General features: G+C 43.9%; 1 protein-coding gene across 1 annotated transcript in view; it reads right to left on the bottom strand.

Moving 5' to 3' along the window:
• The window catches only part of LIMCH1 (LIM and calponin homology domains 1), a 201,957-nt gene that overhangs the window by 111,459 nt on the left and 75,997 nt on the right, over window positions 1-14,501 (bottom strand). The window contains 1 exon segment of the mRNA XM_077301774.1: window positions 6,734-6,804. Coding sequence (XP_077157889.1) covers window positions 6,734-6,804 — 71 coding nt within the window.

Here is a 14,501-nt window from a genome sequence, read left to right as displayed (position 1 = left end):
TTTTTTTAATTCAGTTTTTATTGTTATTTGTTCTTATAAAAAGCATTTACAGAAAAGCAAAAAACAAAAACAGAAAAGCAAAAAACAGAAAAAGCGACCAGCTGATAAGTGTCATCAATACACGTATATCATACTTGATGTAGTCTGATATTATCTCAAGAGATATATAGTCAGTTCCCATTACATATTGGTCCTACTCTAACAGTTATTGCTGTCTTTCTTAAGAAAGTCCAAATAATCACTCCACTGTTCATCATATTCTTTCGGAGATCTCTTCTTAACCATGTTGGTGAGTCTTGCCATTTTTGCTAAGTCCGCTAATTTATCAAGCCATGTAGAAATAGTTGGAGTCTCAGTCGCCTTCCAGTGCTTCGCCCACACCAACCGTGCCGCCGTAGTTGCATGGAAGAAGAAGATTCTAGAAGAAGTAGGTAAAGCACTTGGGTGGAAGCTTAGCAGCATAGATTCAGGCTTCATTGGGTATCGCATTTTAAATATTTCCTGTAACACCATATGTATTTTAACCCAATACTTTTTTGCTTTTTCACAATTCCACCACATGTGATAAAAAGAACCTACTGCTTTATGACATTTCCAACATTTATTATCAAACCTATCTGAGATTTTTGCAATGACCTTTGGAGTAATATACCATCTATAAAACATCTTATACCAATTTTCCCTTAAAATTTGGCTGTTAGTTTGTTTAGGAATTTTGGTCCAAACTCGCTCCCATTCCTCCATACCAATTATGGAGCCCAGGTTTTGCATCCATTTAATCATACAATTCTTTACTTGTTCTGACTCAGTCTCGTATTTCAAAAGAAGTTTATAGATCTGGCCCTGTAGGTGTGGTTTTTTGAGCAATAACATGTTTTCAAAATCACTAAGAAGTGAGTTTTTGTCCACTCGAATCTCAAAGTCTGTTTTTAGTCTGGCTTTCAGTTGGTTATACTCCATCCATCGTAGCTCATATCCTTCTTTGTTTAATTCTTGCAGACTCTTGAGCTCACCTGTTCTCGTTAACAAGTCCTTGTACATTGGGCATGTTATTCTTCTTTGCTGTTGTCTGGAAAAATACGCCTCTATTGGCGATTTCAGTAAATATGATGAGGAGCAAAGTCTTGTTTTGTATTTATTCCAGATCTTTAGTAGGGATCTTGTCCAAAAACTGACCTTGGGTTTTTCCTTTCCTTTTGTTTTCAAAGAGGGCCAGAGCATTTCATGGAAGCTTTGCTTACTATCTGCCTTTTCCAACACCAAATCTCTTGTCATTGGATCAATTATCCAGTCTGCCACTGCTGTCAGTGTTGCCGCATGTAGGTATAATTTTAGATTTGGGACGCCCTGTCCCCCTCTCTTCTTGTCATCTTGTAGAATTCTAAAGGCAATTCTTGGCCTCTTATAGTTCCAAATGAACTTATTTATTTCAGACTGCCATTTATTTACCACATATATTAAATATATTAAATATATTAAATATATTTTTTCAATGTGATAAACATTTATCAGATTATATGACCATATATAGTCCTGTTGACCTGCCCCGCCCAATGGCCAATGATGGTCCTGGAAGGGGTGGGAAGGGGAGGGGCCTTGGGTGGGCATGTCCACAGATATGCTTCCTGACCACATTCTGCATGATCAGGTCACTTCTGGGGTTTCTCAAAGCCTGAAGAATGTTTCAGAATTTTTCAATAGTAAAAAAGATGAGAAAAGCTGGTCTAACCCACGTTACTTGTAAACAGTCTCTCTGTAGTAATGACAGAAAACAGAATACAGTTCACAAGTTACGGGGGGGGGCAGGGTTGAGCCTTCCGTGCTGATTTGAGGGACCGCGCAGACTTTGTTTCTGTTAACTGCAGTCTCCCTCAATGTTCAACTTTAAAGGCCAGTTAGAAGCACTGTTTTGATCAGTCATTAAATGCTTTTTTAAAGAGACTACTTGGTATTAACAGTGAATTACCACTTTAAAACAAACTGGCAAAATTAAAAACATCTGTTCAAACATTTGCCAGCAGGGTCAGTCTAGTTTTCAGTGACAGGCAGGCAAAATTCACAGAAACAATCTGGCTGGATTCCTGAGCAAAATCTCCTTCACAAATTGGTCTGCGTGATTCTCTGCACCAAATTTCCCACTCTACTCCATTTCTATTCTGCTGTGCAAGGGCGGCTTTCAGAGGACCAGGGGCAACACAGAAGGAACTCCATGCATCTATCTTGGACATGCAGCAGCCACATTGTAATGCCTCCCTCTTGACCCAGCAACCCTCCCGCAGATTAAAATTTCCAGACTAAGCAAGCCTGGGATGGAGACCAAACACTTTGCCTCTCCTTTTGACCTCTGAACTGTTCTTTCCTGCCAAATGACTTAATTTTGGAACCCGATCCCAGGCCAGGCTCTTTCCATCCTGCTGGCCTAATGCATTTCATGTCAGTAGCAGCAAGCCTTTTCCGCCTTTGATACCTACACTGAGAGGAGTGCCAGTGGGGAACAAATGGTGTCCACTTCTCTACCATGTGTGTGTAAAGTGCCATCAAATCACAACAGACTTAGGACAACCCCAGCAAGGGGTTTTCAAGGCAAGTGAGAAGCAGAGGTAGTTGACAATTGCCTTCTTCTGCAGAGTCTTCCTTGCTGGTCTCTCTTCTAAGTAGCGACCCCGTTTAGCTCCCAAGAGCTGATGAGATGGGGCTACACCATGCCGTCTTTCGTCTCCCCTGAATAAACTAAAGTGCCTAGTTCCTCTGTCGGCTTACCTACTTCAGAGATGTCCGATAGCCTTTTGAATCATTCTGAAATAGGAGACAGATGCGGATTTCCAGTCCTGAGCAAGAACCACCTTAGTAGCTACTACTTTTGTATTTTATGCAAGTTTACCATGTGCATCTAAACAAGTCATTGTTAAGGTTAAATCGAAAGTCTAGGCTGAGTCTCATCATTTGAAAAATGGTGGGTTGGATCCAAGTGGTCCTGATTGGCTAACAGGTATCACTTTCCTCAGCTGGAAGGAGCTGGTGGAGTGGGACTTACCCACTGGAAGTAGGTTTCATCATTAGTGGAAGAGAACCCATGGATTGAATGTTTCTTGGTTCCCACAGGATACGTCAAAATCCCTTGGCATTTGTGAGTAGATATTAACTCAATCTCTTTGAGATTTCCAGTATTTCCGTCCAAAGTGAATGATCATATTGCTAAAGTAAAGTATTGCAAGAATATGCCAGAATGTGCTGTTGTGGTTGTTGACACTTGGCATTTGTGCAAGTGCCCCACAGAGTCTGTCCCAGAAATCTTTGTATTCTGCTCCCCTGAGGGCAAGTGGGCAATCACAGAGAAAAGGGCCTTTTCTGTCAATCAACCTCAAACAGTTTAATTCATTAGATTTAAGCAGATTACTAAAATACGGGGAAAGCCAGATTCCACTTGAATGGCTGCAAAAGTCTATCACAGATGCATACAGTTTTGCAGCTAACAGAGTGATAGGTCTGCCATTGTCTTCTAATAAAAGAAATAATGTCTCCATACGATCTGGAGCAAAGGAAGAATTAAAAGATTTCAAGGCTCAGAAAAGCCATCATGTTCAAAGATCATGTGATACAGGGTGACTACACCACCTGCACCACAGGTGCATATTCTGTCAGAGGATGGTGTCTTATGATACCTCTCTTGCAAAGCTTGAGTCAGGAGTGGCCAAATTGTGCCTCTCCAGATGTCCATGGACTACAATACAGCACATGCTGGCAGGGGCTCCTGGGAACTGTACTCCATGGATATCTGGAGAGCCATAGTATGACCACCCTTGTTCTAAATCAGGGTAGTCAACCTGTGGTCCTCCAGATGTCTGGATGTCCAAATGCTGACAGGGGCTCATGGGAATTGTAGTCCATGGACATCTGGAGGACCACAGGTTGACTACTCCTGCTCTAAATGGTAGGGCATTAAGGTGCGCCAACGTAAAGGCCTGCCTGTAGTGAGGAACAGACAAATTTGAGCAGTAATCAGGAAGCTCTCCAAGTGGAGGAATCCTAACAAATTGAGTTGAACTGACACATCGCGCTCCACAAATAGTACTGTTATGATGGTACTTAATAAACATTTCTTTCGAGAAAGGCTAGGGGTTAAGGGCAGTGAACGCTAATCTGGAGAACTGGGTTTGATTCCACACTCCACATGAAGCCAGCTGGGTGTCCTTGGGCCAGTCACAGTTCTCACAGAGCTCTCTCAACCTCACTTACCTCACAGGGTTGTCTGTTGTGGGGGGAGGAAGGCTATGCATATTTTGCACCAAGAGCTTTGGCTTTTTTAATCTCCTGAGAGGAGATTGCAGCATCTCAGATCACTGCTACTTTGCTACCTGTTATCAGAAGCTCATTTTCCATCACATTCATTTCACAAATTAGTGTTTAACTGAGCTGCACGTTTTTGAACTACAGTATCCCACCAATGTTTTGTCTTTATCTCTCTGTCTTGATCTCAAACAATTTTCTAAATTTGGGACAAATGTACCTTTCCCCCTCGGGCTCATTTCCATTAATTCCTCACAGTAATGATTAATCTCTTAGATGTCTTCTAGTCTGTTCATGTATGACAAATCATCTTTCCAGGAAGCATTGGAACTAGGGTGGTGCCAAGCCTTTCGACTTTAAGCCCCGTCTCATTGCCTAAAGTTGGAGGAAGGCTTCAACCTGGCTTGAGGTGAGTAGTTACGAATCTCATGCCTAATACAAAGAAAATTCTAAGGCACATGCAGGCCCCCACAAGACCGACCTCCAGTCAACTCAGGAACTATAAACAAGGCCAACATTAAGACCAACACAGAAAAATTACTGAAAAGTGACTAGATTTTCCTGCCACTACTGCCCTGGCTCAGGCTAGTCCAATCAAGTCAGATCTCAGTAGCTGAGAAGGGTGGGCCCTGGTTAGTAATTGGATGGGAGACCTTCCACGAATAATAGGATCACTATGCAGAGGCAGGTAAGGGTAAGCCACCTCTGGCAGGGGTAGGCAAACTGCAGCCCTCCAGATGTCCGTGACTACAATTCCCATGAACCCCTGGGGGTTCATGGGAATTGTAGTCACGGACATCTGGAGGGCTGCAGTTTGCCTACCCCTGATCTCTTGCCTTGAAAAGCCCATGGAGTCACACAAAAATGACAACTGCTTTAGACCCCCAGCAATAAAAAACCCCTAACAGCAACAAAACTCCACTGAGAAAGTTGGCAAAATTGCAGGACAGGGGGAGAAGCAGAAAGACTCGGAGCAACCGTGAACTCTTTTACAGTAACACTAACTCAATGCAAAATGAAAAGAAACACAACCGGAATTGTCTCTCATTCTGCCTCTTGCGGACACTGTTGTGCGCAAGAATACTCAATCGAAATGGCTGTGCCAGAAGTCATGAAATCACTCCCTAGAAAACAAAGCAGCTTGCGCCTGAGCACAGCTGCATTAACAATTGGAACAGGTAATGTAATGAAAAACAGAAGTGCATTCTCCTCTTTAAGGCCAGAGAGAAGAGGAACGGCCTCTCCAAAGATTTTTCGCACTCACAGAAAGATTGTGTTGCTACCCTGAGCATTCCTTTCCCAGTCACAACCTCAGAACTAAACAACTGCAGAAAAACAGAGCTGCCTTTGCACAAGATAGCAAGCCCCACCAATCCCCTTTTCCATAGGAGGCCCCAGTGCAACCCGTCAGGATAGCCGCCCGAGGGCATTCAGGCAAATGGCGAGGGGCATCGGTGGTTTAATCTATTTTTATGATTGTATGAACTACCGTAAACTGCCCCCCCTCCCATTTGGGAAAAGGGACAGTTTCAAAGTTGAATAAATAAAGGAAAACCCTATGAATAGAGCACAGTAATGGGTTTAAACTACAAGTACAATGGTATAGGCTAGATATCAGGAAAATATTTTCACAGAGTAGTTCAGCAGTGGAATAGGCTGCCTAAGGAGGTGGTGAGCTCCCCTTCACTGGCAGTCTTCAAGCCAAGGTTGGATACACACTTTCCTTGCTTTAGGATGCTCTGGGCTGAACCTGCGTTGAGCAGGGGGTTGGACTAGATGGCCTGTATGGCCCCTTCCCACTCTAGGATTCTGTGATTCTGTGATTCTGTGATTCTGTGAACTGGTTTCTGCCTCGAAGGGAAAATGTTCTGGTGGATGGTGGGCCATTCTAAACTGGTTCCTTGAAATGGGAAGAAGAGTGCTTCTGTGGAGATAAGAGGTAATGAGAGAAGCTTGTGTATTTATTGTGTTAAAGGAGATTTGCAAGCCCTCCCTGTTGCTCCCTGCCAAGACATACATCAAAAATGGCTCCGTTCCCGCCAGATGTGCATGTGTACTTTGGGGAGGCCTGAAGAGCACACCATAAACATCTAATTCCTAAATATGCAACACTTTGGGTGATGAGCTTTGGTTGTTTGCTTTGGCTAAACTTGTTTAAGCTGGAGATCACCACACGAGAGGTTTCTGTGGCTAGAGGTTGGAGGATTCCTCGTTGCAGGTTTGCACAAGAATGCCTGGGAACACAGCTTTCCTCTTTTGATAGTTTTAGCCTTTTATTAAAAAAGGTTTTGCCAGTCTATGTCGATAGATGATCTTAGACAGGTGGGGAAACATTCAGAAGGCTAGAAGTGAGTTGAATCACCCCAAAGTTGTGGGCTTTAAAAAAATGATAATATTATGCAAATTTCATAATAAGTTTAATAGATCAGCATTTAATATTACTTACTCACACAACAGAACGCCATTTTCTAGGCCAGACCGAAAATCTTTGTCTCCAAAGTTTTTCCCCGTTGCTTGCTGCGGAAGAAAAAGAGAGAGAGAGAGAACTGTGAATGTCCAAGCATGTATGAAAATCCAAACGCTTTACTGGGTGAACCAGCCCAGCCAATAGCCTTTTCTGAACACACAAACTATTCGCAATGAGATTTCAGGCCCTTTCTGGAGCCATCACTTGGTGCTCCTTCAGTGGCACATCAGACCCCCATTTTCAGACCAACAGGAAACGCGAAGAGTTCTTTCACTGGCAATGATTCAAGTGGGTAGCCGTGTTGGTCTGAAGCAGCACAACAAAACAAAATCAGAGTCCAGTGGCACCTTTAAGGCCAACAAAGATTTATTCAAGGCCTTGTGTTATTTTATTTTATTTGGAAGTATATACCCTGCTTTTCTTACAAATGAGGATCCAAGGCAGCTTACAACTTTGTTTTCTCCTCTTCAGTTTATTTGGACTTTCTAATCTGCCATGAAGCTCTCTTGGTGAGCTGTAGCCAGTCATTCCCTTGCAACAGAACTTACTTCACAGAGTTGTTGTGAGGATAACCATGTACGCCACCCTCGGATTTGTCAGGAAAGGAGCAGAAAAGAAGAACTGATTTTTTTGGTGCTCCGCTTTTCACTACTCCATTACTCCATTACAAACACCATTTCCTTCTCTCCCCACAGCAGACCTCATGTGAGGTAGGTGGGGGGTGAGGAAACTCTAAGAGAACTGCTCTGTGAGAACAGCACTAAGAGAACTGTTGACAACCTCCAGGTCACCCAGCTGGCTGCATGCAGAGGAATGAGGAATCAAATCTGGTTCCCCAGATTAGTGTCTTAATCACTCCACCACGCTGGCTCTCAAATACATACCAAAGCAACTGATGCACAGATCAATAAAACAGGCACTAACACAATGGGGAACCCCTCTGAACAAACACTGAAGCATGAATTGCACTTTGGGAAATGCATGAGCAGTGAATGAACAGGCATCAAAACAGTGAAGAGAACTAAACTCTCCATTTAGAGGCCAGTGCCTGCCAAACCATCAATTCTGAAAAGATAATTTATGAGTAAGAAAAGTATACATGTGCCTGGCCAAATTATCCACATCCTGACCTGGATAGCTCAGGCTAGCCCAATCCCATCAGATCTCCATAGCTAAGAAGGGTCATCCCAGGTCAGTATTTGGTTGGGAGACCTCCAAGGAGTACTGGGCTCATCACACAGACCCAGGAAATGACAAACCACCTCCAAGTGTCTCTTGTCTTGAGCACCCTCTGGCAGGCTTTTTTGACGGCCCTGGAAGGGTTTCCCAAGTGGGTGGGAGTTTAGATAGATAGATAGATAGATAGATAGATAGATAGATAGATAGATAGATAGATAGATAGATAGATAGATAGATAGATAGATAGATAGACAGACAGACAGACGGACGGACGGACGGACGGACGGACGGACGGACGGACGGACGGACGGACGGACGGACGGACGGACGGACGGACGGACGGACAGAGTTGTAAGGTATATATCTGATATATATCTATTTGCTAAGCACATATTGAGTGATATGACCATATATGATCATGTTGACATGCCCCCCTTCCCAAATTGGCCATTGATGGGCCTTGGATGGAGTGGGAAGGAGTGGGGACCCAGCTGGGTGTGTCCACAGCTATGCTTCCCAACCTTATTCTTCACAATTAAACCACTTCTGGGGTTTCTCAAAGCCTGAAAACTGTTTCAGGGGTTTCTCATTAGTACAAAAGTTGAGAAAGGCTGCCATACAGCTTGCCATAAGTCAGCTGTGACTTGACAGCAAACAACAACAATACAAAATTATCAATAATATCTCAACATATCCCATTTCTGTTTGGGGCTGGGGTGCAGGATAGCCAGGTCAATGACCAATCAGGACCGAGCCCCAATACTGCTCTTTTTAATGATAGTCCTGCACCACTGGTCCCTGCACCTATGAAAAATTTTCCCGCTATTCCATCACACCAATGTATCTGATCTTGGCATCTCTGAAGAGTCATATGTCATCCTGTTCCCCTCGATGGGCCAAAACGACCACCATTTATTTCTTAAAATATGCATACTCCACCTTTCCTCTTGGCTGACGGCACCATTCATTCTAGCCATCCACCTTGAAAAGTAGGTACGTGTGAAACCCCACTCTTTCTTGGATGCCTACATGCTCCATTCTTCTGTATTCGCCATGCATGCTAGTAAATGGGGATGCGGGGAGAGAGGCTGATGCTGACACAAGTGGAAAGTACAATTCATCCAAGAGCATCTACTGCATGGCCCAGCAATTCTCAACTTTTTACCATTGAGAAATCCCTAAAACATTCTTTAGGCTTTGAGAAATCCCAGTAGTGGTACAATCATGCAGAATATGATTGGGAAGCATCACTGTGTACGTACCCACCCAGGGCCCCTCCCCTTCCCACTCCCCTCCAGGCCCATGTTTGGCCATTTGGGAGGGGGTCAACATGACCGCATATGGTCATTTCACCTGATAAATGTTTAACAATTTTTAAAAATATATATACAGTATTAACTCCCACCCATTTGGGAAATCCTTCCAGGGTCGTGAAGGAACACCAGGGTTTCACAAAGCCCTGGTTGAGAAAGCCTGTCCTAGCTGGTTGTTGGATTAATAAGCTGTATGAACAGCATGGAAGCCCTGGAGAAGGCCCTTATTTTGGTCTTTTGTCCAACAGCTCTGAGTTACAAGCAAGCATTTCCTTTGGCTAACTCCTTAAAGAAATACACAGAATCTCCCAATTGTAGCTCACGCTCTATTGATGTTTGAGCTACTTGCCAAGCCTTTGATAAGATTCATAAAGCAAAGAAAAACAGGAAGAGGCCTGCTCCTCACTTGATATCGTGATGAAAAATCAAAAACCAAAGCTAAATATAATTTGTCGCCACATTGCAACTTGCACAAGAAAATTGCCTCAAATTCACCATCTGGAATAAGTTTCCCTCCCCCTTTAATCAAGCTCTGTCACATTTCAGTCATGGAATTAGTCCACTGCAAATAGTAATCATAGTGAAAATGTATTTTTTTTTTTTTTTAGGAAATTAGCACAAAGAGACAATGTAGTGACTCTCGATACCTAAATAAAAATTGCGGTTGACTCTGCAATATCACTGCTGTTCTGCATTTTGCATGGACTTTCTATCACATCCGTTTGGGCTTTCACACTGGAAAACAGGGTCCAGTAGTGGTGTCTCCTAGTAGTGCATCCTACAGGCCCCATAGGGTACCTCCCCCACATGGATAAGTGCAGCCAGGTACCATAGCCAGCGTTGTGAGTCATGATCCCACACAGCAGTGGCCCCCACACCTGAACCACACATGGTATAGCCCACTTGGCCCCTGACCACCGACTTGGCCGCTGACCACCAACTCACTAACTTCCTGTCTGCACTGGATGAGTTGAGAAATCCCCGTTTTACGGTTATACTTTTTATTATTACTACATTTATTTATTACTACGTTATTGGAGAGGAGGTTGATTTCACTATCTAGTTGTGGGACTACCAGAGATCAATTCTCCTGGTGAAAATGGATGCATTGGAAGGTGGAGCCCACGACTTTATATTCCCCCGAGGTCTCTGTCCTCCCCAGGTCCCACCAGTAACTGAGCCTGTGCATCGCTCATTGCGCTTGCACATCCCACCAAGGTTCAAGAAACGTTTTCATCAAAGTGAAGGTGTCAGTTGCTTCCGAGGTTCCAGCTATCCCTGGAAAGGGGACCCCGCAGTTACTAGTGCAGGACAGCACCAGTTATGTTCTACTAAAAGGTAAAGCTATCCCCTGTGCAAGCACCGAGTCATGTCTGACCCTTGGGGTGATGCCCTCTAGCGTTTTCATGGCAGACTCAATATGGGGTGGTTTGCCAGTGCCTTCCCCAGTCATTACCGTTTACCCCCCAGCAAGCTGGGTACTCATTTTACCGACCTCGGAAGGATGGAAGGCTGAGTCAACCTTGAGCCGGCTGCTGGGATCGAACTCCCAGCCTCATGGGCAAAGCTTTCAGACAGCTGCCTTAGCACTCTGCGCCACAAGAGGCTCATATGTTCTACTAGGGCCCTGCAAATCCTTAAACTGGCTCTGGTACTATGGGTCCCACAAAGTCTTAACAGGAGCTTTTGTAGAAAGTTCCCATAGTCCCTAACAAGGGTACCCAGACCTAGATTTAGCCAGCCACTCAAAGGAAATAAGAAAGCCAGTGGCAAGTAAGAGCTATTTGTGACAAGCCACTGCATTTATAATGGAATTTTACATGGTTATTTGATAAGACCATGAATATAAAAATACCTATGGGAACCTGATGCAATTATCGTGCCTTTATACACACACATACATTTTCTTCCTTATTCTTTCTTTCACAGTTCTCAGTCTTTCTCTAGCATTCCACAGTTATTCTCTATTATCAATTGAATTTCCTTGGGACTGCTCAGGAAAACTTACTTTCAAATGTAGGGTCTATCTAAACATTACATTTCCCATATTTCTTCGGGTTCTTCTGCATTCTCATTTTCCATGCTTGTGCTGTCCCTATTGATTTGGGTGTTTTTCCTTTTCTACAGGTGTTTTTTACTCTGGTGGTCAATTTGATATTACATCGCTGTATGTCTGGCATACAGTGATGTAATAGTGAATTGACCACTAGAGGCAGCAAATATATACATATACATGTACATAAGAGTCTCTTGTGGCACAGGGTGGTAAGGCAGCAGACATGCTGTATAAAGCTCTGACCATGAGGCTGGAAGTTCAATCCCAGCAGCCGGCTCAAGGTTGACTCAGCCTTCCATCCTTGTAAGGAGCTTGCTGAGGGGTAAAACGGTAATGCCTGGGGAAGGGAATGGCAAACCATCCTGTATTGAGTCTCCCAAGAAAACACTAGAGGGCGTCACCCCAAGGGTCAGACATGACTCGGTGCTTGCACAGGGATACCTTTACCTTTTACCTTTTCACTACTATAAGTAGTGCCTAAGTGGCTTACAATCGCCTTCTCTTCCTCTCCCAACAACAGATACCCTGTGGGTAGTTGGGGCTGAGGTCAGACATGACTCGGTGCTTGCACAGGGGATACCTTCACCTTTACTTTATACATATACACATATCTATATCTATATAAATAATATATTAAATAATTAATAAATATATATTTTAAATTAGTCTATGGTTTTATTATACTAAATAGTGCTTTAAATTGCTATAATTTGAACATTATAATTTAAACTTTTAATTGTTCGATTAATATACTTTGTTGTTCTTTGACTGTATACTAAATTCTGTTCAAATGAAGGGAACTGGAATGAGCTATCATATGAGAGGCAATGGCATTTGCCCTCAAGCCATGCTGGCAGGTAGCAAGCAGGTCTTATCCTTCCCATCTTCTCAAGGTGACGGCCCAGCAGGACAAACTGTCAGCTAGACAACAGGTCTGCCTTGCAGAACAGCACTCAGCGTCACATGCACGTGCTTCATTTAGAACTATCCTTGCTGGGCTTTCAGCTTGCAACAAACAATAACAGAATATGATAAAATCAATATAAAATTTTCTACAAGGTAGAGAGACTGAGATAAATTGTTAAGCGAACAGCATCAAAGACGGCTGCTGCCTGCCCACTAAAACAAAACCATATTACACAATTGTTTTCAGCATGGATCAGTTCCTATTACTGAGCCTTGACATGATCCACTGCATTAAGCTAACAAGCCCCAGGTGCCAGAGCAGCTTAAGGTAAAGACAGGGTGGGGGGAGGAAAAGGTTACAAATAACGAAACAGATGCTATCCCCCAGTGAAATATTTCCTAAACCACCAGATAGTGTTAAGTCAATGACTCAGCAGTGCCAGAGCTTAATGAGACCTTGGCTTGTTACTTGGCACAATTATTTGGTTTCTCAGTGAGACGGCGAGCGAGCGAGGAAAGGCATTAGCTTTCAGAAACGTATTAGGCTTGCATTGTTTGACACACAGCCGCAAAGAGATCGTTTGTCTCAGAAAGCATATAGGGGATCATGCTTGATAAAGCGTCCATTTCATGCTGGGTTGGCACTAGATGGCTTCCATACCGTTCTGGACTGAGCGAAATATCGTCCAAGCTGCCTTCTCATCCTCGAGCAAAGAGACTCTCCAAGTAGAGACTGCTATGGCGAACTAAAATAGCTACAGGGATTAACCTGAAATCTCAGAGGCTGAAGTCAATAGGAAAGGGCTTACTCTGGGCAAGTTACCTGTCCTGTGATCATTCCGCTAGTTTCTCCAAGCACTGGCTAATGGACTGCAGAGTCCCATGTTACGATAAATAACTGAGCATCAACCTGTTCACCAGGCAAGTCAGCTCAGACTATGGTTGCCATGTCTCCACTGACCACTGGCAGAGGATGGAGGGAGGTAGGGTGGCCAGATCCAGGTTAAGAAACTCCTGGGGATTTGGGGGTGGAGCCTGGGAAGACAGGGACCTCAGTGGGGTACAATGCCACCCTCCAATGCAGGAAACCGATATCTGGAGATGAGCTAGAACTCTGGGAGATCTCCAGGCCCCAACTGGAGGCTGGCATCCCTAGCCAATACAACAGAAACCAGAACTGGCTGTATTTGCAAAGCAGCAAGCCTTCGCAGATACTCCTCCTCTGTGTTTTCCAGGAATCCAAAACAATATCCCACAGGGTAGGTACTCTGCTATTTCAGATTGCCTTTCTGTGGTTAGAATCACCATACCACCCATTTACTGGGCAGAATGTGGCCATCTGAATTAAAACATTAGGGTCCAAAGCTATCATTATCATTATAAATCGCTCCCACAAAACATCTTGTGTGATCTTTTGGAATCCACATTGATTTGGTCTCTAAAACAGAGTCCCTGCCTCCTTCTTTACATCTTTTGTCATTCTTGTACTCAAATCCTTGCAGTGGCTTCAGACAGCAGAACTGGTGGTTGGATGAGACAGCCCACAAAAGAGCAGTTCCTTTTTGCCCATCAGACCCACAGACAGCAAACCCAGGGCAAGACATCATCTTTGACCAAGACCTTGCTTTCACTAAGATGGATTTTGTGTTCTTGCTTGGGCAGGAGCCTCCATTCACATATTACAGAGTCCTCAGGTACATCCTGCCTGCAAGTACATTACATTGGTTGGGAAAAGCCAACACACATTCATTCGACCAATCAAAGCAGCAATTGGCACGTGGAGAAATTGAGAGTTTAAATCACATGTTGAGTTGTACAGTTCTACATGAATTGATGTAACAACAGAATTACTCAATGCATAAAGAATTATCCACTGTACACTGTACGTGGATAGTATGTGCATCCAATTAGAACTTGTGCACAAGTCTAGGTTTTCCCAACTTGGACATCTGTGACATTCTTGCTGATACAATAAATTGAAACAATGAAGAAGAGTTGGTTCTTATACGCCACTTTTCTCTACCCAAAGGAGGCTCAAAGCGGCTCACAGTCGCCTTCCCTTTCCTCTCCCCACAACTGACACCCTGTGAGGGAGGTGAGACTGAGAGAGCCCTGATATTACTGAAGAAGAAGAAGAAGACTTGGTTCTTAGATGCCACTTTTCTCTCCCTGAAGGAGTCTCAAAGCGGCTCACAGTCGCCTTCCCTTTCCTCTCCCCACAACAGACACCCTGTGAGGGAGGTGAGGCTGAGAGAGCCCTGACATCACTGCCCGGTCAGAACAGCTTTATCAG

This window comes from Paroedura picta, chromosome 10 (assembly GCF_049243985.1).
Source record: "Paroedura picta isolate Pp20150507F chromosome 10, Ppicta_v3.0, whole genome shotgun sequence".
Lineage (NCBI taxonomy): Eukaryota > Metazoa > Chordata > Lepidosauria > Squamata > Gekkonidae > Paroedura > Paroedura picta.
The sequence above is the reverse complement of the archived record's forward strand: the minus strand, read 5'-3'. Positions and strand labels throughout refer to the sequence as shown.